The sequence below is a fragment of the Trichomycterus rosablanca genome, chromosome 11, assembly GCF_030014385.1.
Source record: "Trichomycterus rosablanca isolate fTriRos1 chromosome 11, fTriRos1.hap1, whole genome shotgun sequence".
Classification (NCBI taxonomy): domain Eukaryota; kingdom Metazoa; phylum Chordata; class Actinopteri; order Siluriformes; family Trichomycteridae; genus Trichomycterus; species Trichomycterus rosablanca.
This window is the reverse complement of record NC_085998.1, coordinates 36,082,182-36,107,506: the sequence shown is the minus strand read 5'-3', so window position 1 is coordinate 36,107,506 and position 25,325 is coordinate 36,082,182. Positions and strand designations below refer to the sequence as shown.

Below are 25,325 nucleotides of genomic sequence, written 5' to 3'. Positions count from 1 at the left end.
TCGTGGACCGTTTTTCCAAGGGGGTTAAATTCATTGCTCTGCCCGCACTGCCCTCAGCGTTCCAGACCGCGGAAACCCTTTTCCATGAGGTTTTTCGTCACTATGGCCTCCCAGAAGACATTGTCTCTGATCGAGGGCCCCAATTCACCTCGGCCGTCTGGGAGGCTTTTGTGAAGAAATTGGGTGCATCCATCAGCCTGACGTCGGGATACCACCCCGAGAGTAATGGACAGTGCGAACGGGCCAACCAGGAGCTGTCTAAATTCCTACGATCCTACTGCCAGAGTAACCAACATGACTGGGCCACATTCCTCCCATGGGCTGAAATCGCCCAAAACTCCCTGAGGAGCTCCAGTACGGGGATAACCCCTTTTCAGTGTACCCTAGGTTCTCAACCCCCCTTCGCTCCATGGGACCCCACCCCTTCCAACGCCCCTGCTGTGGACGAGTGGTTCCGGAGAAGCGAAGACATCTGGGAGACTGTTCACCAGCGCATAACGGAGAGCAATGCCCGGACTAAACGCTTCGCTGACCGCAGAAGGAGTGAGGGTCCCACGTACCAGGTGGGAGACAAGGTATGGCTATCCACGAAGGACATCCGTACCCCCGGCTCCAGAAAACTTACGGCCAGATACATCGGGCCGTTCTCTATAATCAAGAAGGTTTCCGACGTGACGTTTACCCTTCAGCTACCCCCCCGTCTTAAAATATCCCCCTCTTTCCACGTCTCCCTCCTTAAACCTTTCACCCCTGGGCCCCTTGACTCCCAACCCCACCAACATCTCGTTCAAGAACTTCCCCACGACCGTCCCATATACACCATCGACAGTATCCTAGACTCTAGAAGGACTGACACAGGACTAGAGTATCTAGTTGACTGGGAGGGTTACGGACCGGAAGAGAGATCTTGGACTAAGAGGACTGACATACTTGATAAAGCTCTGCTCGACCAGTTCCACCTGACGCATCCCCAATGCCCGGCTCCCCGACCCCGAGGCAGACCGCCTCGCTCCCGCAGAGGTAGACCTGCCCGTTCACTTCCCCTTAGGCCTAGGGGTCGCCCTCTCTCCCAGTCGGCTCCTGACGTACGTCGTCCTCCTTCCCCGCCGATTCCTGCCGAGCACCGTCCCCTGAGCAGAGCCACCCGCAGTTTTTTTTCCCGCTCCTGCCCTCCCCGAGATGGTCCTGCCAGGTCGTCTGTTGTGGTCCCCGGTGTTCCCCCCTTGACGACCTCTTCGGGGGGGGGCTATGTAAGAAATCCCGACGCTGACTCTCCCTCGGTGACGCGCTCCCTTAGCCCCGCCTTCTAATCTGCGCGCTTGCCATTCACAGGGTGCGGTTCATTAGTTCCGGGTTCTTTCTTTCTCTATTTAAGGTTTCCGTTTTCACTGTTCGAGTGCGAAGTATTTGATTTGCCGTCATACCGAGCGATACTCTTTCCAGTTACTTTTTCTCCTGCTACTTACTTCCGTGTTTATCTACGTCGGGTGAGTGTGTGCGTGTGTGCGTAGTGTGTTCAGTTTTACGTTAGTCTGTGTGTTTCCCAGCGTTCTCCTTCACGCGCGCCCCTTCTCCTTTCCCTGTTCTCCTTAGCATTAAGTTAACCTGTGTTTAGGTGTGTGTGTGAACTGTCCTGGTCTCTGTATTGTTGCTCCAGTGTTTTGTTTGTTTAGATCCATAGGTTTCTCACTCCTTTCCCTCTTCCTCTATCGCTGTTTGTTTGGAGCATTGTTTGTACTCACAGGTGTTTTGTGTTTGGCCGGCTGGGGCTGAGTTAGGTCTCACCCTAGCCCGCTCCTCCGGCGCGTCCCTACCTGTGCTTGTGTAGTTCGTCCTGTTTTCTTTTTTCGTTTTCATTAACATTTCTCTCTTTCATACTAACATCTTCTCTGTCGGTGAACTAACGCTCTCTCTATCTCCCCCTACTAACTCTCTTACTTTTTTCCTATCCCTCGCTCTCCCTGTACTTCTCTCTCACTCTACTTGCTCTCGGTCCCATCCGTTGGCCGCCTCGTTCAGTTCACCACCTCTCTGTCTCTTACTGTCCTATCTAGGTTTTTCTGTTAGTTCTTAGTAACATTGTTTTTTTCTCTCCAGTATTTCCTCTTTTCTTTCGTCATCCATTTCTTTGTTATTTTTTGCCCTACTACCGCCGACCGTATTCTTTTTTGTTTCCTGTTGTACTCTAATAAACATTACGTGTTCTGCATCCTCGTCTCCAGACCACTCATTAAGCAGTATTTGACAGTGTCTGACCACAATGGTCAAATTTTATGCACTCTTATGGTAGTAATTTCAGTCAATATAAATATAGCATTTTTTGGTTGTATTATACTATGAAAATTACACTTTTAAATTATCATAAATTCATTAGTAAAATACCTGATTTGGATAAGTAACCAGTTTGTTTATTAGGATTTTAACATCATGTTTTACACTTTTGGTTACATTCATGACAGAAACGGTAGTTACTCATTACACAAGATTCATCAGTTCACAAGTTTATATCATCTTGCATGTCTTTGGACTGTGGGAGGAAACCGGAGCACCCGGAGGAAACCCACACAGAGAGAACATGCAAACTCCACCTGGGGATCGAACCCAGGACCTCTTGCTGTTAGGCGACAGTGCTATCCACTTAGCCACCGTGCCGCCCTGATAAGTAACCAGTCAGGGTACCCGTTATAAAGTTGCTCAGGTACACACCAGGTAATGATTTTGATTCATTACTAATTAAACCAGCTGTTCTTTGAGAATTCCACTACTAGTAGTGCATGGTAAAACTGGGAAATGGTTGGAAAAGTGCTTTCAAAAGGGCTCTGTGTTAAAGTTGTGGACGGGCACAAGTTAAGAGAAAGATACACTCGGAGGGATAGTTAAAAGCACTGGAAAACATCGTGTATGGCACCACCAACACCTTGCCAAGATTGGGCCATCCCTCCAAACTGAATGACTAAGCCAGAAGGATATTGATAATGGAGGGTACCAAGAAGCTAATGGCAACTTTGTAGGACCTGGAAGTCATTCTGTGCACATGATAACAATCTTATCAGCTTTGCACAGCACTGAAATAAGCTGCTCCTGAAAACATGCTATGCTTAAAGATTTGGAAGATTAAAATGCCATGCAGCTAAAGCTTTTATGGTCCAGTAAGACCAAGATTGACCTTTTTGGACCCCTGTGGACCTCCCTTCCATCAGTACCTGTTATACACCTGGCAATATATAAGTTTTTAATTCATGCCAACAGTTTGTGGAAGGCACATTCCTGTTACAACCTGATTGTACTTTTATGCACAACAAATGCTTACAAAAACATGGTTTTATATGGAGTTTGGAGTGAAGAAGTTCCAGTAGCATGCACAGAGCCCTGATCTCAACATCAATTGGCCCTTGAGAATAAATGAGAAAAAGGATTCGTCTGCACTATAGCTATTGTCTTATTGTTCTGCAGCATGTACACCATGTGATTCTTGTGAAACTTAGGCAGGGAATGAGGGGATGTAAGTGTTCGTAAGGTTAACTATAGTAAAGGGTTATCAGTACTGTATATAAAGCCTGTCCAATAATCATGTGTATGTTGAAGAGTAAAACCAAAAAGTCATGTCATGTCTTAAGTTTTTAGAACAATCCCAAACACATGACCTTGACCTGATAAAGCCACTGACCACTGATTAAAAAAATCTGTGACTTAACGAACAGTAGAGATATGAAAGCACTGAGGAGGAGTCCTTGTTTCTCTATATGGCAAACAACATTCCTCTGACTGTCCCAAATGAGTGGGGAGCTGCAGGAAGAGGAAGTTGTAAATTTGGCAATCTTTTTTTCCTGATCTTTTTTCTAGCCCCCTCACTTGCCTACACACATACGGTTGCAGTAACAAGCTCACCACATTGTTTGACATCGCAGTACTCCCACAGAGTGTTAGGATCAGTGGTGAAGCACCAGGGTCGCTGGCGCCCGTCTGGATTTCTGCAGTAGTTATCCTTAAGTCCTTTATCTGGATACCTGTCAAAAAAAAAAAAAAAAGCAACACAGAGTCAATTCAGCCTCCCACTGACTTCCAAACATAGCCATGATAGTTTATAAAGAGGGATACCCACAACAACCTGCAGCCAATTACCAACACATTCTATCACTACTGCTACACTCAGTGTCTTCTCTTACAAACACAAATATTTAATCCCAAAGCTTCGAAACATTAATCCTTGTGCTCCACTCAGGTGTAAAATGCCCAATTAAAAATCAATCAATACTAAAAAAAAGTGTTTTTTCAGACATCCCTGCTGTAAAAATGAATAAATAACTAAATCTATCATGATTATTATGAATCCATCTTTAACTGATCCTCAGCTTTTCCTAATAAATGTTTCAAAGCGTAGAAAGGAAACCTATGTGGACACAGAGAAAACATGTACAGCTCCTTACAGAAAGAATAGTAACATAAATAAAGACAATTAACATACTGATATTTTCTTAAAAAGAGAGGAGGAAAACACACACATGAGAATAACCTGCAATTTCTTGCAGACAGTAATAAAAAGCAAGGATGGAAGCCAGATTACCATGTTTTTGTGCAACATCCAGACCAGATTGTCAATTTGCTTTTATTATAATTAATCTTATTATTATTATTATTTCTAACACTACTACTACACCGATTAGTCATTACATTATTAACACCTTCCTAATATTGCTAATATTGTCCCCCTTTTGCTGCCAAAACAGCCCTGCAACTGTGATGCACTGTGTATTCTGACACCTTTCTATCAGAACCAGCATGAACTTCTTCAGCAATTTGAGCTACAGTATCTCGTCTGTTGGCTCGGACCACATGGGCCAGCCTTCGCTCCCCACGTGCATCAATGAGCCTTGGCTGCCCATGACCCTGTCGCTGGTTGATAGATACTGACCACTGCAGACCGGGAACACCCCACAAGAGCTTGGTTACAGTGGGTAAGAAGGTACAAATTTACAGATATTCTGATGATGGACAGGGGTCAGCATGGGTACTTCAACTGACATGCAATTGTGCACTTTTTGGTGGGTGGTCACTGTGTGTTTCCTGTGATTACTGTTGTTTAGTGTACTGTATACAGTGTGTTAAGCCAAACATCTAATCCAGAACAAGTCATTCTAAATACACCTAAAGTTTAGAAATCTATCCACTAGTCTGACAAAAAGGGGTATGCATTTCCCCCTTTGTGCCCTCATCTACTCTCTTCGTCTTATTGACTCTGATTGGCTGCTACACTGCAGCAATGCTAATTACACTCACTTGCTTATGTAAGTCCCAGAGGGCTGAGTGATTAATGTTACCCCGCTGGGCATGTTCTAGCAGGCGAGTTGAGTTCATACCTTTTGGGGTGGAAGAAATGCTTGTGTGGCACATCCAAGTCCCAGCGCTGGCACTCTCGGCCGCTCTCCGTGTGGTCCATCGGCCCGCGGTAGCTTTCTCCGTTGCATGTCATACATTCCACTGTGGATGAAGAACACGGCTGGTAAGAATCTTAGTCTTGAGGAACGAGCTCAAAGGAGTTTTCTCTTTCTCACTCACACACACACACTCACACACACACACACACACACACAGCTGAGCTACATTAGCATGCTCAGCAAGGAGAAAATAGGTTTAACGTGGCTGCCACTTTAAACAGCAGAAGTAAGAATGACCAGTGCTGGAATGCAGAACACACAAGCATCAACGAACAATCGCCTACGCTCAGTGGATCTGATTAGGATTTATTTCCATGTTTATTATAATCGTTTTTTTATTTTTAATTAAATTGGCATTCGATTAAATGCTAAATCAAATAACAACCCACCCCAATGATTGAAAATACCACCCATTAAGTTATCAGGACAATGGAGCTTCTAACTGATTTCATATGATCAAAGGTTACAGTAATGACTAATTGAAAATTTAGAAGTTTAGTCATAATGCCCACTCAATGTCACAGCCCGAAGAGGTCACCAAAGCAAGCGCGCTATGACTCGTATTTTACTATAAAGACCAGAGCAGCATATTAGAACCAGATGTCCAGCCTGGCCATTTTCATTAAAAAACCCTTGATTTTACATCCATCTGTGTATGTTTCTGATTATGGCAAACTAATTTATTAACAAAACCTCCCAGCTGTATTTTAGCACATGGCTGTGAGAGTAGACAGAAGTCTGTCTCTGTTTGCCTGATCTTTATCTCTGGAGAAAGCTCTCAACGGGCACTCTGCATATTCAACCCACATTCTCCCATGTCCTGATCTAGTGACTGCAGAGGTGCAGGCAAAAAGCCCAGCACTTGACTACTTCACATGCACTGTCTGTGTCCTGATTTATCACAAACGATGCTTTCTTCAAATCACGTAATCGATCAAAAACATGGTACTGAAAACCACACAATCAGTAACGCCTTTTCTTTGCTGCTGTAGAAACATGACTGTGAGAACTGACTTACAGTTAGTCATAGCTTTTATAAGGTCAGGCAGTGATGTTATGAAGTAAAGCCTGACTCGTGGTTGGCATTTATTTTGATGCTCCTGTATGGCGATAACACCAGTGTCCTGTGGCCTTCAGTGACTGTGAGCATTTTATTATGTTCTCCTTGTGTCCACACACGTTCAGTCTCTTTTCAGTTCCCTGGCTGTTTTAAATTGTCTATAGGCAAGAGTAATGAAGTAAATGCTTTTGTTTACATGCTTGGCATTGCACATGATGATCTTAGGCTTGTGTTCGGCACTATGGAAACACTATTCATGAAGCTTCTGGTAAACAGTTCTTGTATTGACATTATTTCCAGAGACAGTTTGGAACTAGATATAAACAGATGATTTCTATCTATCGCATGATAAAATATGCCAGTCAGTGTGGCCTGTTGAAAAATGTACAATGTATAAATGTTTCCAAGTTGTCAATGTTATGTTGACAAAAGCACTCCAGGACTCCTGAGTAGTGTGATATCCATATCATCTGAAGTTATGATTTTATGAAAGGGACAAAGCATGATACAGGGGTAACAAATGAATGGAAGAACCTGAGTGAATAGATGAAATATAATGCTCAGATGGGCTTGGGTCTTTTTGCATTCAGTAATTTGCTGGGTTATAGAGGTGCTTTTCCATAAAAATATATAAATAAATAAACACAAAGTCTGGAAATGTAAAATAACAATTGTAGAGATTCATTAAGCTGAAAAAGACTATTAAAGCATTTCCAAACATCTGGATTTTTATTTAGTCACAGTTTCTGCAAATAAAGAAAATTCAGTACTGTTGTTCTTCTTTCTAGCAGTGAGTGTACTGCAAAGATTCCACCAAGAGCACAACGTGCCGCATTAATAAGTGCATATCAAAAGGCCGCTCAGGTGGCGCAGTGGTAAAAACACACGCTGAACACCAGAGCTGGTATCTCGAATACATTGAGTCTCAGCTCTGCCTGCCGGCTGGGCTGCGTGGCCACATGAACAACGATTGGCCTGTTGTTCAGATATGGGTGGGATATTAAGAGCCGGATTGGGACTCTCTCATAACAAATGCAATTACGACCTCTGCTGGCTGATTGATGGAGCCTGCACAGAGACGTGAAAAGAGTGCTGTCAGGGTGTGTCTCTCTGTACACAGTGCTGATCCGCACTGCACTCGTCAAAGTGTAGGTGACAAAATGCATAAGGCTGCTGCCCACTTGTCGGAGGGGGCGTGGGTTAGCTTTGTTCTCCTCAATCAGAGCGGGGATTGGCATTGGTGGATAGGAAGCATGATGCAATTGGGTAATTGGACACGCTAAAAAGGTGCATATCAAAAGTGTTCGAAAGACCACCTGAAAAAAAAGGCTCACTGTTAGATCAAGGGGTCATAAATATTATGTTAAAAAATGATGTAAATGATATGCTATGGCTTTCACAGTTCTAGCTCTCAGCCTAGATGAACAGCACCTTCCACCACCATTATCAAAACACTAAGAGAATGTGTTTTAAAACTAGGAAGTTGTAGCCTAGTGGTTACGGTACTGGACTAGTAATCGAAAGGTCGCTGGTTAAAGCCCCACCATTGCCAGGTTGCAACTGTTGGGCCCCTGAGCAAGGCCCTTAACCCTCGATTGCTTAGACAATATACTATCACACTACTGCAAGTCACTTTGGATAAAAGCGTCTGCTAAATGTCGTAAATGTAAATGTTGCTTTTGGTGGTCCGACACCTTACGACTACATGGTAACCATCTGTATATAATTAAAATCGTGAGTGTTGCTCACCCTCCGAGCACTGAGGAATGTTGCAGTTTTGATAGCGTATGCCGGGGTTCCTGGTAAAACACCACGGCCCAGTCGTGCTGTTGTCTGGGTTCCGGCATAAATTCCCCTGAAGGTCCCTCTGCTTGTGCCGCTGAGGTAAGAAGCTGTAGAGGAAAAGAGAGTGAGGGTAAACCCAGGGGATACTATCGTTTCATCTGGATATTGGTGGAAATAACAAACAGCTGTGCTACCGAGACTTCTGTCTGTACGTCCGTAACAAAGAGAGACTTTCCTTTTAAATTGAACCTGATCAGGATGGAACAAGAAAAATGGAGACAGACAGTCATCCTAGATAGTGATGTCACCCACTTCAGTCCTCCTCCACACTCCCACTCACTCGAGTAAATCACAAAACCATAAAGCAGGTTCACATCAAAAGAGACGCCCCGACTCCTGGATTCTGTCCTTTTTTTCCGTAAAGAGAAATCCTTCTACATCCCTGAATGTCTTTAACACATCATGTAGAGCTGTGTGCTGCAGATGTAGCAAAAACAGTTGCAATTACATGCGTCTTTGCATTTAGTGCTTTGCTGGGTTATAGAGGTGCCTTTTCAGAAATAAATAAAAATGCAAAGTCTGGAAATGTAAAAGAACAATTGTAGAGATTCGTAAAGCTAAAATAAACTATAAAAGCATTTCTAAACTCACTCACTTTTGCTTATCCAATCAGGGTCGCGAGGGGGCGATGGTGGTGCTGGAGCCTATCCCAGCTTTTCAGTGGGCGCAAGGCACACAGTAACACCCTGGACGGGGCGCCAGTCCATCTCAGGGCAGACACACACACACATACCCATTTACCTATACGGCAATTCAGTGTCTCCAATTAACCTGACTGCATGTTTTTGGACTGTGGGAGGAAACCCGGAGCTCCCGGAGGAAACCCAGGCAGACGCAGGGAGAACATGCAAACTCCACACAGAAAGGACCCAGACCGCCCCACCTGGGAATCAAACCCAGGACCTTCTTGCTGTGAGGCAACAGTGCTACCCACCAAACACCTGGGTATTTATTAATTTGCACACTTTATGCAAATGAAGTAAATTCAGCACTGCCACTCTAGTACTTCTTTCTAGGAATGAGTGTACTGCAAAGATTCCACCAAGAGCACAGTGGACCACATTAATTAGGTGCATGTTCAAAAGATCACCTTGAACATTTCATAATCCAATGTTATCTGCATACAATTCACAATGCTATGTTTAGATAAGGGCGGCACGGTGGCTTAGTGGGTAGCACTGTCGCCTCACTGCAAAAAGGTCCTAGGTTCGATCCCCAGGCGAGGCGGTCCGGGTCCTTCCTGTGCGGAGTTTGCATGTTCTCCCCGTTTCTGCGTGGGTTTCCTCCGGGAGCTCCGGTTTCCTCCCACAGTCCAAAAACATGCAGTCAGGTTAATTGGAGACACCGCATTGCCCTATAGGTGAACAGGTGTGTGTGTGTATGTGTATGTATGTTTGTCTGCCCTGCGATGGACTGGCGTCCCATCCAGGGTGTTACTGTGTGCCTTGTGCCCATTGAAAAGCTGGAATAGGCTCCATCACCGGCGACCCTAATTGGATAAGCATATAAAGTAAAAAAATACAATGAATAAATTAATGAATGAATGTTTAGATATTAAAAATGGAGAATTGGATGCAGTATCTGTTATGTTGTTGTTGCTGATCTGATCTAAATGATCACTGCTGAAGAAGGTCCTATGGTTTTGTAAAGGGGATGCTCCAAAAAGCTCATCGTAAGGTTTTCACATGCTCACACATACACGTGCAATAATTTATTGGATTTTCCTTCACAACCACCAATCCAATAAAAACTTCTACTAATTTATGACCATGTAAATCGATTAGGAAATACTTTAGTTACCTTTCCTAACAAAAGACATTCCGTTCAGCAGGATGTGACCTCGAAATAACTACTGTTAGGATAACCAGACAAAAACAGACCCCAAAATGCGTGCTAAAAAAGTGAGAGGTCAACAACCCAGTACCAGCGTAGCAGTTATTCTCTCTGTGGTGGTCTGGAAGTGAAGCCCATAAATCTCTATAACGTTCATACTCAAAATGTGTTCGAAAAGAAAAGCAATTCAACCGCAATATGACTTTGTACTGTGGAGTGAGATTCAAGCGTAACATGGCATGAAATACTTGTAACTAATCAGATTTCCAGATCCAGAAACAGAAAAAAACGCACCATTTAATGGCTGATTTTTTAACCCTACAGCATGCAGTCCATTAGGAGGGATGAAAAGTTAACATAAGAAGGAGGGACGAGCACCAAGGGGAACATGCATTCCAGTAAAAAGAAAAAAAAAAAGACAACTCAAGGTCTCTTCAAGGTAATCATGCTTTCATGTGTTGGCAGCATTTTGAAGAGTGTGTAGTTTTCTTGGCACAGTCTGTCTATTCCCTCTATCCCAATAAATGATGGGCAGTAAACCGGGGGCTTCATGCTGTTCCAGCATCCTTAATGAACCCACACAAGTTTAATGAACTCCTGGCAAATAATCTTATCTAATAGCATGGTGCTGCTTTCTCAGCAATAACACTTCATATTTTAAGATATGTATATGTGTGTGTGTGTGTGTGTGTGTGTGTATGTACACCGATCAGCCATAACATTAAAACTACCTCCTTGTTTCTACACACATTGTCCATTTGATCAGCTCCACTTACCATATATAAGCACTTTGTAGTTCTACAATTATTGACTGTAGTCCATCTGTTTCTCTGCATGCTTTGTTAGCCCCCGTTCATGCTGTTCTTTAATGGTCAGGGCTCTCACAGGACCACCACAGAGCAGGTATTATTTAGGTGGTGGATCATTCTCAGCACCGCAGTGATATATGGTGGTGGTGTGTTAGTGTGTGTTGTGCTGGTATGAGTGGATAAGACACAGCAGCGCTGCTGGAGTTTTTAAACACCTCACTGTCACCGCTGGACTGAGAATAGTCCACCAACCAAAAATTTCCAGCCAACAGCGCCCCGTGGGCAGCGTCCTGTGACCACTGATGAAGATCTCAAAGATAACTAACTCAAACAGCAGCAACAGATGAGCAATTGTCTCTGACTTTACATCTACAAGGTGGACCAACTGGGAAGGAGTGTCTAATAGAGTGGATAGTGAGTGGACACGGTATTTAAAAACTCCAGCAGCGCTGCTGTGTCTGATCCACTCATACCAGCACAACACACACTAACACACCACCACCATGTCAGTGTCACTGCAGTGCTGAGAATCATCCACCACCTAAAAAATACCTGCTCTGTGGGGGTCCTGACCATTGAAGAACAGGGTGAAAGCAGAAGTGCTTCTATATGGTAAGTGGAGCTGATAAAATGGACAGTGAGTGTAGAAACAATGAGGTGGTTTTAATGTTATGGCTCAGTCTATGTTTATTTTTTTTCAAAATTTCAAAACCCACTGACTTTTTCATTATTAGCAAAGCTCTGAAAAATGAGCTTACTGACATTTTTACAAAGCTCGAAGACAATTTATTCAATTAATAAATCATCAAATCTTGAAAAGGCTTTTAAACATCTGAAATGCATCTGTTTCATTAGGAGCAAAATACTTTTTAATATTTCTTAAATGACTAAATAAAGGATAATAAACACAGCTGTCAAATTATGTCACATTCGATCAGAACAGAAATGGATTTTAAAGACTATAAGCCAAGGGAATGATCATATAGGAATAGGAATTTTCCCTTTCTGCTAAAAGTCAATGATCAAGCGAGACACGCACACTGACTAATAGAAGGAAAATAAAATGAAAGGCTTTTATTTGTCATATATAAATAAACGCAACTACAGTACAATTAAATTCATTTTCTGCATCTCCCAGCTTGTTTAGAAGCAACAGTCAGACCGCAGGGTCAGCCACAGTACAGTGCTTCTGGAGCCAAGGGGGTTAAGGGCCTTGCTCAAGTGGGTAGCACTGTCCCCTCACAGCATGAAGGTCCTGGGTTCGATCCCCAGGCGAGGCGGTCCGGGTCCTTCCTGTGCAGAGTTTGCATGTTCTCCCCATGTCTGTGTGGGTTTCCTCCGGGTGCTCCAGTTTCCTCCCACAGTCCAAAAAACATGCACGTTAATTGGAGATACAAAATTGTCCATGACTGTGTTCAATATTAAACTTGTGAACTGATGAACCTTGTGTAATGAGTAACTACCGTTTCTGTCATGAATGTAAAACATGCTGTTAAAATAAAACAAAGAAACAAACAAATAAACTCAAGGGCCCAACAGTGGCTACATGGCAGATAATAACCTTTTGCTTGATAGCTCAAAGCTCTACCCACTAAGTAACCACTAAAATGTTTATAGTATTTGGACAGTTTTGAATGGGTGGTGTTGGAGGTGACATTAGTAATGCAATAGTCCAGGTTATAAATGCCACTGATTTTAATAACAACTCCACTTACTTACACCTTACACAAAATCAAAAAAGAAATTGAAAGCATATGCCAAACTCCCTGCCTCTACTCGTACCTGTGACCAAATCACAGCTGTAATGTTTTTGTGGGGGGGGGTTTATGTTCCTTTGTCTAAATATAGGACTCTCCAAAGCAGCACTGTGGTGCAGCAGGTAGTATGAGCACTGTACAGCACTAACATAGTGAAAACCTGGCTTTGATCCATTCTGTCCTCAAGTCTATGTTGTTTTCAAACTGGGGACTGTTTTCTTGCACCTTTCAAAACTGGCTGCCCTAATGTGCCCTTACGTGGAAAAAAGTAAGTGAGTGACTGGATGGGTGAGTTTGTGAAGCCATCTGATGGATTGGTGCCTTGTCTAGGGTTAATTCTTGCCCAGTTTTTCAGAAGAGGCTACAGACCCACTGAAGCAATGATCAGGATAAAACGTTCACTGAAAAGTATTAAATGTTACAAGATGCCAAAAACATGATGCTTTTAGTCCTGTGTATTTTTTTCATATTTAAATTGCTTTACACATGCTGGGTTCAGTCTTTGCCTCCAGTCACTGTCCTCAAGTCTATGTTGTTTTCAAACTGGGGACTGTTTTCTTGCACCTTTTAAAACATACCAGTAGGTAAACTGGCTGCCCAAATGTGACCTTACATGGAAAAAAGTAAGCGACTGGATGGGTGAGTTTGTAAAGCCATCTGATGGATTGGTGCCTTGTCTAGGGTTTATTCTTGCCCAGTTTGTCAGGAGAGGCTACAGACCCACCAAAGCAATGATCAGGATAAAACATTCACTGAACAGTAGTAAATGTTACAAGATGCCAAAAACACGATGCTTTTAGTCCTGTAAATTTCTTCATATTTTCATCTTATCTAAAGATGTTTAACAATGGGATAAAAATTGTGATGTATATATGGGTCTGTTTTTTATTTATTCTTTTTTTCTTAATAGCTTTGTATTCACTTTACATATTTCACTTTGTATTCACCAATTTATTCTAATCATAGTCTGGTGTCACCCATAAACACCGTGGACTAAGTGAAAATATCATCTGGACAGGATGCTAGTGAACCTCAGGGCATCAAACACTTAAATAATTCACTTACTGCAGGGAAATAAGTAGAACATGGCAAACTTCACACACACAGTAACCTAACTCTGTGTTTGAACCCAGGTCACCAGGACCCTGGTGCTGTAGAGCCACAATGCCATCCTAATCACTAAAACATGGCTGATTCCACACAACACAACACATCTTATTCCTATTTAGATGAACCAAATGCAAAGCAGATGAGATGCAATTTTTATTGGTGACTGGAAAATCACAAAGTGTTCACAAGGCATCTGCGTTGTTTTCCACTTTGCGTGGCTCAAGGTCGTATTTTTCTTTCTTTTGAGTACAGTGGAATGCACCATAAATGACCATAAATCACAAGATGGCAGAAATCATTACCTGTTTTTTTTCACACAGACAATATTCTGATAAATACACCTAATTACAGTAGTGATTATCATTAACCCCTATTAATATTTGTATAGGAAGTCAATTTCAAATCATATTAGTGTAGAAAAAGCGTTCAGACACCAAACATGTTATTTATTTAATTTTTTTATTTATTTATTTTAAAAAACCACATTCAGAGCAATTAAAATCATAAATTTCTGCCCGTCAATCATCCTCTCACTAATGCTGGTTCCTGCTCCTGATTGGGGAAGACGAGGCTGCTCCACGCCCCCTCCGACACGTGCACAGCAATCGAACATCTTATCACCTACACTTGACGAGTGCAGTGCAGTACAGCGCTGTGTACAGAGAGCCACACCCTCTACCGCACTCCTTTCCCATCTCCGTGCAGGTGCCACCAACCAGCCAGCAGAGGTAGTAATCGCACTAGTCTGAGAGAGAGTCCCCATCCGGCTTAATCCCGCCCCTATTTGAACAACAGGCCAATTGTTGTTCATGTGGCCGCTCAGCCTCAGACGGCAAAGCTGTTACGATGTATTCGAGATCTCAGCTCTGGTGAACAGCGTGTGTTTTTACCGCTGCGCCACCTGAGCGGCTTGTTTATTTTTTTATTTCTTGGATAATTTTTTGTTCTTTCTTAAGGTGCCTATACAGAATTAGAAAAAGAATAGAAGGGGCATCTTACCGGTGTTCATGTGGTGTGTTCAAATCCCAGTTCTGGCACTCAACACCAGTCTCTGTCACCGATCTCCTGCCTTTATAATTCAGCCCTGTGCCAATGATGCATTCTCGCACAAAATCTGCAAAAGTAACACAAGAAACATGATCAGCTAAACAATCCAGTGTTTATAGCACTATAACTCATGGATTAACTCATGGATTTCTTTTCAGAATTCAGAACATATTACAGTAAATCAGTCATTCTGATTAGGGTTCTGCTAAGTGGATTTGAAGTCACTCAAAAACAGCAGGCACGTGACAAGAATACAAGGCAGCAACCTCCTCAGAGCGCTCTACTCATACGAGCAGTAACCTAATGGCATGTTTTTGGAATGTCTGTGAAAATCAGATTACCTAGTTCAAACAAAACTCTGCCAATCTCAACACAGATACACTAATAGGTGGAATTAAATGGACACTTATGATGATGAAAAGGCTCCTGCACCACCATGTAACTCACTCACTCACACTTTGTCTTAACCGCTTATCCAATTAGGGTCGCGCGAGGAAGGCACACAGTAACAAACTTCTAAATGCCAAAAATGTAAATTATATTAATCTTTTACTTAGATTGTGGTAAGTCTAGTGCCATCCTGGGCGCACACCAGATAGGATTAGAAAAGTAGGAATACACCCTAAACAAGACACCAAATCCATCAGAGTGTGCCATACACTCACAAAAATAACACCTAGATGCAATTTGGATTAGCAAGTCCACCTTCTGCATGTTTTGGAAAGTGAAAAAATAACATAAAGTAGCCAGTAAACATTAACACAGATTGTGGTGAAACATGTAAAAAGTAAAGATAGAAGAAAAGATGTATTATTATGTATTATTATTATTATTATTATTATTATTATTATTATTAATGTATTATTATTGTTATTATTAGTATTATTATTATCATTATTATTATTATTATTATTATTATTATTATTATTTGTTATTATTATTTATTTGTATTTTTGTTATTTATTCTTCTTCTTCTTCTTCTTCTTCTTCTTATTATTATTATTATTATTCTTATTATTATTATTAGTAGTAGTAGTAGTAGTAGTAGTATTATCATCGTTATTTATTATTATTATTATTATTATTTATTTTTTTATTTATTATTGTTATTATTATTATTATTATTATTATTATTATTATTATTAAAAATGTGAAGTTGTTTTTCGTTAAGTGAATACACTGCAAAAGCAACCTAAACCAAAGAAATGCTGAGCTAGCAAGCTGTGTGATCATGAGATGAGATTTCTCTGGTGCTGATCTCCTGACATTTCTGAATGCCAGTGTGTGTACAGGTCATCTTGTTTTTATCTAGCCTTCAACCTACAAAAGAAACCACGCCGAATAATCTTCTAAACATCACTAGACGCTCACATACAGTGAGGAGAGTGTTTTGTCAGAAAAAAACCCATGCAAAACAGAGAACAGATGTATGTTACTAATCAAACCACATGCTGCTAAAACCCTTGTCAAGTTGCAGCATCACTGCAGAAACTGTAATGCAAGAGCGCGTGCGTACCTTTTTTCTCGTACAGGTCACAGTTGAAGTCGATCTCAGTCCGGACGCCCGCCGTGAGACTATCAAAGGAGAGTAGATGGCACTTTGTGCCCTTCTGATCAAAGATGAAAGCTCTGAAACAAACAGTGTGCTATTGAATGGCTTCATTTATACTTTATCTAGTTTTGATTAAGACTTTGTAAAGACAACAGTGAGGCATGATAAGCTGAATGATACGCTGATAACCTGAGACCTGATAGAACTTGTTTCACTGTGTAGATTTCCTTTTTCTAATCACACATCGTTTCCATGATTAAAGACCCTACAGAGCATCGCTGATCGCTGATGTCTGTTAGCTAGCCAAGGTAACGTTCAGTGTTCAGAGCTGCTGCATGTGACTCAAAATAGGAAGTAGTTGATGTGCTGATCATGCATTTTCACTTGTAATGTTGCTTCCAGCTGCTTCCTCTAAACACACTGTGCAGTTTTTAAAAGGCCAATGGACTGCAATTTAAAATATGAGCAAGGCTGTTAAATTATACAAAAACCTTATGCTAGTAAAAATATACAGTAGCTACTTAAGAACATTGAACTGTCAAGAAAAGGCAAAGTAAGACATTCTAAAAATGACATGTATAAGAGTACATACACTGATCAGCCATAACATTAAAACCACCTCCTTGTTTCTACACTCACTGTCCATTTTATCAGCTCCACTTACCATATAGAAGCACTTTGTAGTTCTACAATTACTGACTGTAGTCCATCTGTTTCTCTGCATGCTTTGTTAGCCCCCTTTCACCCTGATCTTTAATGGTCAGGACCCCGACAAGACCACCACAGAGTAGGTATTATTTAGGTGGTGGATCATTCTCAGCACTGCAGTGCTGAGAGTGGATAAGACACAGCAGTTCTGCTGGAGTTTTTAAATACCATGTCCACTCACTGTCCACTCTATTAGACACTCCTACCTAGTTGGTCCACCTTGTAGATGTAAAGTCAGAGACGATCGCTCATCTATTGCTGCTGTTTGAGTTGGTCATCTTCTAGACCTTCATCAGTGGTCACAGGTCACAGGATTTTTCTCAGTCCGGCAGTGACAGTGAGGTGTTTAAAAACTCCAGCAGCACTGCTGTATCTGATCCACTCATACCAGCACAACACACACTAACCCACCACCACCATGTCAGTGTCACTGCAGTGCTGAGAATGATCCAACACCTAAATAATACCTGCTCTGTAGTGGTCCTGGGAGAGTCCTGACCATTGAAGAACAGCATGAAAGGGGGCTAACAAAGCATGCAGAGAAATAGATGGACTACAGTCAGTAATTGTAGAACTACAAAGTGCTCCTATATGGTAAGTGGAGCTGATAAAATGGACAAACTTGTACAAGGAGGTGGTTTTAATGTTATGGCTGATTTAAGGTATTAAGTTTAATAATAATTCTAATCTCAAACTAATATTAAAAAGACTATTTCGGGTACTATTTAAGTTTATGGTCCTAACTTCCAACTCTGCTTACTGTTCATGGTATATTTAACCTCACTTTATTACCCAGTTCTGTCCTGTGCCTTTGACTCCAGGTGTATCTCTTTACATGCTGCACATGCTCCTTGCATTACACATAAAAAAGGTTAACTACAGGTTTTGACCCTCTCTGGTTTTCATACCTGCAGGTGAAAGGCAGTTTTCTGCTTCGGTTGCAGCGCCTCACACACTTTCCCAAGCTCATCTTCCTGCTTTTTGTTGAGTAGGAATCAGACAGAGCGACCAGCCGGACACCATCAGTCTTCTGGTAGTCCTGGAGAGCGTGTCGTTTGCTTTCTGACATACAAAACAAATCTGTTATAGCTCATACTCAATATTAACAACTGTTATATTGATGCATTTGAATTAATAATTAGTTTTTTATGAAGGTGGCACTTTTTTGATTATGTTGTACTGTTTTTTTACTGCTGAAAATATTTCAAAGGAGACACAAACAACTCCATCTTGTCTTTGTAACAGAACCACCTGCGTTGGAGGTCGGCAGCAGGCTTAGATCACAGAATCATCTGGGGCATGGAGACGCAGATTACTGTCTTTGGTGGTCTCCTTAATCAGAACATCTCTGCGTCTTATTAGCAATAATGCGCTGCAGCTAGGAGAGCCCTGTAAAATACCATTTTTGTCGGGCTTTTCCTTGCTGGCACATTGACTTAGGAATGTATGGTGCCCATGCCTCAGTGATACCTGCATGGCAATGTGAGGTTCTTGCTTCTTTGTATTGTTTGTATTGTTTCCACCAGCTCATAGACCAACATTTTTTATCTTTTTCATTTACATTTAAAGCATTTAGCAAACATTTTAATCCAAAGCGACTTACAGTACTGTGACAGTATATTGTCTAAGCAATTGAGGGTTAAGGGCTTTGCTCAAGGACCCAACAGTTTGCAACCTGGCAGTGGTGGTGCTTGAACCCACGACCTTTTGATTACTAGCCCAGTACCTTAAGCACTAGGCTACAACTTCACAAGGATTTTCAAGGATTTCAGTCTGTGTTGTGTCACACTTTGACTGTCAAGGAGCAGCCACCCTGGATGTGCAAAATGTACTAATATTTAGTACAGTATGATGTGAATTGAGACACAACCACACTGGCTTTCCTGTATACTGAACATTAGATTTAAAATTACTTCTATATATATGTTTAGAAATATACAGTGAGTTCAGTACGTATTGAACCCCCTTGATGTTTGTACACTTGTATTGATAGTGAAAAGATAAAATTGCTTTTTCTATCAATAAAACTATATCTAATCATCTAGAATGACAAAGTGAAAACAAGTTGTTTAGAGTTTGTGACTGGACAAAGTTTGGTAAGGCACAATGAACTGCATATTGATCTTTGTGATTAAACTATGGCAATGCTTCGATCAGGGCAAGGATTTGAAACATGAAGGACCTGAGGGTGCCAGTTCACAGACGCTTGCCATACAAATCCAGGTATGCTAAGCCGTAATTGCTGCCAAATGGGTTTACATACACTTCATTATGGGTAGATGTAGATCATCTTAAATCAACTGTATATATCAGTATATACATCGATCAGGAATAACTTTAAAACCACCTCCTTGTTTCTACACTCACTGTCCATGTTATCAGCTCCACTTACCATATAGAAGCACTTTGTAGTTCCACAATTACTGACTGTAGTCCATCTGTTTCTCTACATGCTTTGTTTCACCCTGTTCTTCAATGGTCAGGACTCCCAGGACCCCTACAGAGCAGGTATTATTTAGGTGGTGGATCATTCTCAGCACTGCAGTGACACTGACATGGTGGTGGTGTGTTAGTGTGTGTTGTGCTGGTATGAGTGGATCAGACACAGCAGCGCTGATGGAGTTTTTAAACACCTCACTGTCACTGCTGGACTGAGAAGAGTGGACAGTGAGTGGACACAGTATTTATAAACTTGTGCAGCACTGCTGTGTCTGATCCGCTCATACCAGCACAACACACACTAACACACCACCACCATGTCAGTGTCACTGCAGTGCTGAGAATGATCCACCACCTAAATAATACCTGCTCTGTGGTGGTCCTGTGGGGGTCCTGGCCATTGAAGAACAGCATGAAAGGGGGGTAACAAAGCATGTAGAGAAACAGATGGACTACAGTCAGTAATTGTAGAACTACAAAGTGCTTCTATATGGTAAGTGAAGCTGATAACATGGACAGTGAGTGTAGAAACAAGGAGGTGGTTTTAATGTTATGGCTGATCAGTGTATGTATAAGGACCAAAAACATCCTTGTGAAAACCATGTGAACACAGCCTAACAGCACAAACATTAGTAAGACTTTGTTCTTCAAGTACGCCAGTTTCACAGAGGTAAATAAGAGTTACATGGGACAGACTGTATAAAAAAGAATAACAAAACAGACACTAACAAGCCAGTATCTGATAAGGCAGAAGGAACATCAGCAGCACGAGATGTCCAAAGTGGAACGAGGACAAGCCAATCTAGAGTGCTTTAGTGCAAGATTAATCCGGTTGTGTAATAAGATGCAAGTATATTCATTATTTTATGATTAGGCACAATGACTCAGGTTGAGTGGATTCATTGTAAGAGCAACAGACGAGCTTGCCAAGTCCCGAACGATTAAGTAACAGAACCTGTTCAGAACAGAACCAGAGACAGACATCCACATGCATGAACTAGCTCTGGCATCCAAGGTCATCGGACATGGTCGCAGTCCAACTTCTTAATGGGCAAGAGGAAAAATGTAGGGTTTCTAAAAGATAAGAACATCAGACTCCTCTGTCAGTCGTCCAAACCGGCCCTGAATGGTAATACGGTGCAGCCGAGAGGAAGAAAATCACATCTGCATCCTCATTCCAGACAGCAGTCCCTCTGGTAACAAGTTTGAACCTTTGCCTGTCAACATTTAAAATTTAAATCTGAGGAAGCTCAGGTTTTGTTTCACAATATGAAGGGCACAAATCATGTTTTTGTAATTCTAGTGTATGGCTGAACATCTCCAGAAGCACAGAGACATTCTTCACATTCTTATACAATACATGCAAAGCCTGAGCGCACTGTTCAACTCAAAACACGACTTATAATATATAATAATATAATAATAATAATAATAATGAATCTTATTACAGTGTTATAACTGAACATTCAAGGGTGAGAATCCACACAATTTGTTTTGCAGGGTTCTATAGATGATTAGGCAGAACAAATCTATAGGGTTCTACATAGAGCCTTTATGGTTCCTGATGGTCAAACCAAATAACTTATTGGTGCAAGATAATACTGTGACTGTGGTTACAGTATTGCTATAAAAACATGAACAAAAAATGAAGGTTTGAGAGCCTTGCCCAGGGGCCCAACAGTGGCTACTTGGCAGTGCTGGAGCTTGAATCGGCAACCACAAAAAATGGAGGGTTAAAAGCCTTGCTCAGGGACCCAAAGTGGCTGATAATCGATAGGTTGCTGGTTCAAGCCCCACCACTGCCAAGTACCTTAACCGCTGAGCTACTTTTTTTATTTTTTTATTTGTTTATTTATTTATTTATAAACATGTAAGCATGTGAGTGTAAAGGCAGAGCTGTTTAAGGTTGCAACTTGTCACAGTACAGCAGTTTATACTCTGTATACTGTATATAACATACGGGCGGCATGGTGGCTAAGTGGGTAGCACTATCACCTCACAGCAACAACCTCCTGGGTTCGATCCTCAGGCAGGGCAGTCTGGGTCCTTTCTGTGTGGAGTTTGCATGTTCTCCCTGTGTCTCCGTGGGTTTCCTCCGGGTGCTCCGGTTTCCTCCCACACCCCAAAAACATGCAGCCAGGCTAACTGGAGTCACTGAATTGTCCTATATGTTCCTAACCGCTAGGATGCATGAACCAGTGCATTGTAGTGCCGGTCCCAAGCCCAGATAAATAGGGAGGGTCGTGTCAGGAAGGGCATCCGGCGTAAAAACTGTGCCAAATCAATAATGCGGATCACAATCCACCGGCGACATTTAACGGGAGCAGCCGAGAAAATAGACTGTATTTAATATACAGAGTCCTCCATTGACTACCTGTAGATTTGAGTATTTTCAGGTGAGAAGCTCTTTTATAGATATTTCTTGACTTATAAAGGTGAACACATCTTTTTTTCAACACTTTCCCATGTTAAAGAATGAGAATTTGACCTGTTTCACCTCATATACCCCAGTAAACAGAAAGTCTTGGATTACTGCTTGACATTTCCCAGATTTTTTGATCAACTTGATATGGAATATATATTAAGGAGAGACAATAATTAGGACACGTGGTTTTGTTAAAATACTTATTTCATGAAGAAGGACTGTTTGTACAGAATGAATTTAGGTAAAAATTAAATTTTCTTCAAGTTTTAGAGTGAAATTAAGCTCTTTCACCAAAAGGCAAACTGTTTATGATCCTTTAATTGATGTTTAGAAGGGGTCCAGATCATCATGAAGTGGACTGTAAACACCTATTCGTTGTGTACATTCATTGATTAGTTTATAAGCTACACCTATCAGACAGATAAACAGTGGGTATACAATTATTAAATGTAGTCATGTTACTCTGTACACTTTGGCACCCCCCCCCAGCACATTCATCAATCAAGAGGGATTCCCACAAAACCACCACTGACCAGATGATGCTTGTTTTCAGCACTGCAATAACACTAACGTGGTAGTGACTAACATGGTGGGGACTGTGCAGAGAGTTTTGAAATAATATTTAAACCTGCTGGCCTCTTGATCAGAAACACACGCTGTTAGCATGTGTTGTGGGTGTACAGTTAGAGGCAAAAGCAGTTTATGACTTTCGTACTTAATGTATGTTAACCATCCTCTAGTCTTGGTTGGAGCACTTTTCTCCTTCCTGCATTGATACTGTGGTGTTTAAAATTCCCAACAACACTACTGCACCTGCACTCATACCAGTACAACAAACAAGCACTGCAGTTCTGAGACTGGTTCACCCCTCCAAATACATCTGTTCAGTGGGTGTCCAATGGAAGTTCCTTATGATTGGTAAATTGGGTACAGGGAAGTGTACCACGTCACAGATAGGCTACAGTCAGTAATTGTACACTCAGTTGCATGCTATACAAGATCTGCATAGTAAGCTTTAAAAATCAATGAATATTGGGTTCACCTGTTGATTACAATGTGAGTGTATATACTGTACAACCTACGTGTGTAAGTACACTACCCAAAGTTCCAGTTATCATCTCAAAAAGCTATCAGCACCTTAATAACTTTTGAAAGTAGCTGTAGCTAAAGAGAGAGGGAGAGAGATGCCTTAAACTGCCAACTATTTATGAGAACTGTTGGTAGTTCCTTTATATAAACAAACCTAGAGCTTAGTTGAGATGCTATCTCGAACTGTGGAACATTAAATACACCCGGTCAAGCTTACACCTCACATGGCCACACATGGCTTTCCATAGGCACTCCTATTAAGCAGCCAGAAGGAGATCTTTACACTTTAAAATAGTATTTTAATGAAATTTACTACTCCACATATACTAAAACACTAACATGGGTTCTGAAAGTCCAGCACTGAAGAACTAAAGTTTTGTTCAGGTGTCTCTTAGTAGAGAAGCTAGTCTAAAGCCAAGAAGTCACTCTCTGGGGATTAAATCTTTGGGTAGTGGCTGGACCTGGACCATTTTAGAAGTATAAGAATATGAATTCATTCTAAAAACAAGATAAAATTGACTATATTGCAGCTCCAGACCTGAACATGGACGCATCATGTTTTATTATTCTCAGCTCAGTGACTCATGCGTCCAGATGTAGGAGGACTCGGAGCACTCAGTACTTTCTCCAAAACAGCTCTGCAGTGATTGCGAAATTTCATTTCACACGTAATAAAAGGGTCCCTGATAAAGTGCGGAAATGACACTAAGCTGATTTTCTTGATGTTATCCCAGATAATGCGCCAGTGCATCCAGTCCTGAACTGTGGTCTTTTGAACTTGCACTTTTCAGTGTTGCCTATTCATTATTAGCCAAGCAATACCAACTTATGACTGCTAAAACTTAAAAATGACACCATGTTCATATACTACAGCAAAGTAGTTTAATACTGATAGTGCGCCTAGTCCAAAGTGATTTTATTTTAAACATTGACGCAAGTTGCGCGTTTTTAATTAAGCCGATTCTGGTTTATCTTTTCTATCTCTCTATTACAAACAGAAGTCGTGACAATGTAGAGCTGCTAAATAATGCCATCGTAATAGAATGGTTTACTATAATAAAAGTAACATATGGACTCCGACTTTACAATTTTTAGATTTACGCATCCCGTTAAAATGCGCCGTTACTGGAATTAATTTAGTACGAAATTTAAGCAAAAAATCTATTGGCTTTCAAAACTCTCTGCTTAATATAATCAGAGCTTTTAAAAATAACAGATAGAAAGTCAAAATAGTGCTAAAGAAAACTAAGAGGGTAATAATGTACAAATCAGTGACAGTGCGGCTGTATCCATGTCCAGGGTAGACGCGCGAATTCTGCGCATCATCACAACTTGCCCATAAACACCTACAGTATGTTGTTTTCTTGTGCCTTGCACCCAGCTCCTTTTGATTAACAAAGTTTTACCAATGTTAGAAATGTTAGAACAACCACAAGTATTGTGCGATGGTTAGTAGATACAACAATGAAAGCTCCGCAGAGGAAAAGTGCGCATCCGCAAGCAAACTTACCCGAGTAAATCAGGACAGCAAGACACAACAGTAGTTTATAAATCCACATCGTGCGATCGCTTTTCGTGGTGACTGATCTAAAGCCTGTTACAGAAATGTTTCAGAGCTGAGGAGCCGAGCTGCTGACCGTGATGTCCACAAACAGAAACTGATGATGTTGAGGATGAAGATGATCAGGAGCGCACTGAGTTATTGGCACCGTTATCCCTCCCCCTATTCCATCAGGGATTTAAAGCGATCCAGAGGTCCAGTTCAGAATTAGGAAAGCCCCCTATATCTAGTGCACGATTTCCTGGCCAGTGCTTTGAGATCTGGATTAAGTAAGGTTGTTGAACCGGAGCAGGAAGTTCATTTAACACGAAGTGCAGCTTTACTGTTTATGCTCAGGCTGGAATCAGACGAGTCCTGAGCATGCAGTCTGTTCCAACACTTCATCCATCCAACTCCTCTCACTCCCTAGTGGTGAACACAGGAGGCAAATGCAAACAAGGGGTACACAAGTTAGGACAAAATAATGACTAGTTTGTTTGTACACAGTACCAAGTAAATCGTTGAGGCACCCGTTTAATTTTTTTCAAACCAAGTGTTTTAGCCACAACAACGTTAACAGGTGTTAATCAGTTACAGAAAATGAATGATATGCTTTCAATTTTGCAGCAACAGTTTAGGGAAAGCCCTTTCTTGTTCTAGCATGACTGTGCCCCTG

General features: G+C 41.5%; 1 protein-coding gene across 1 annotated transcript in view; it reads right to left on the bottom strand.

Annotated features, from left to right (window-relative positions):
- Positions 1–24,668, bottom strand: part of hgfb (hepatocyte growth factor b) — a 53,438-nt gene extending 28,770 nt beyond the window's left edge. Inside the window, exons 1-7 of the mRNA XM_063004281.1 lie at positions 24,620–24,668; positions 18,065–18,218; positions 16,413–16,525; positions 14,849–14,963; positions 8,245–8,387; positions 5,358–5,478; positions 3,889–4,007 (exon numbers count right to left, since the gene is read on the bottom strand). Of these exons, the coding sequence (XP_062860351.1) occupies positions 3,889–4,007; positions 5,358–5,478; positions 8,245–8,387; positions 14,849–14,963; positions 16,413–16,525; positions 18,065–18,218; positions 24,620–24,668 (814 nt within the window). The remainder of the gene's footprint in view (positions 1–3,888; positions 4,008–5,357; positions 5,479–8,244; positions 8,388–14,848; positions 14,964–16,412; positions 16,526–18,064; positions 18,219–24,619) is intronic.
- Positions 24,669–25,325: the final 657 nt, after the last annotated feature.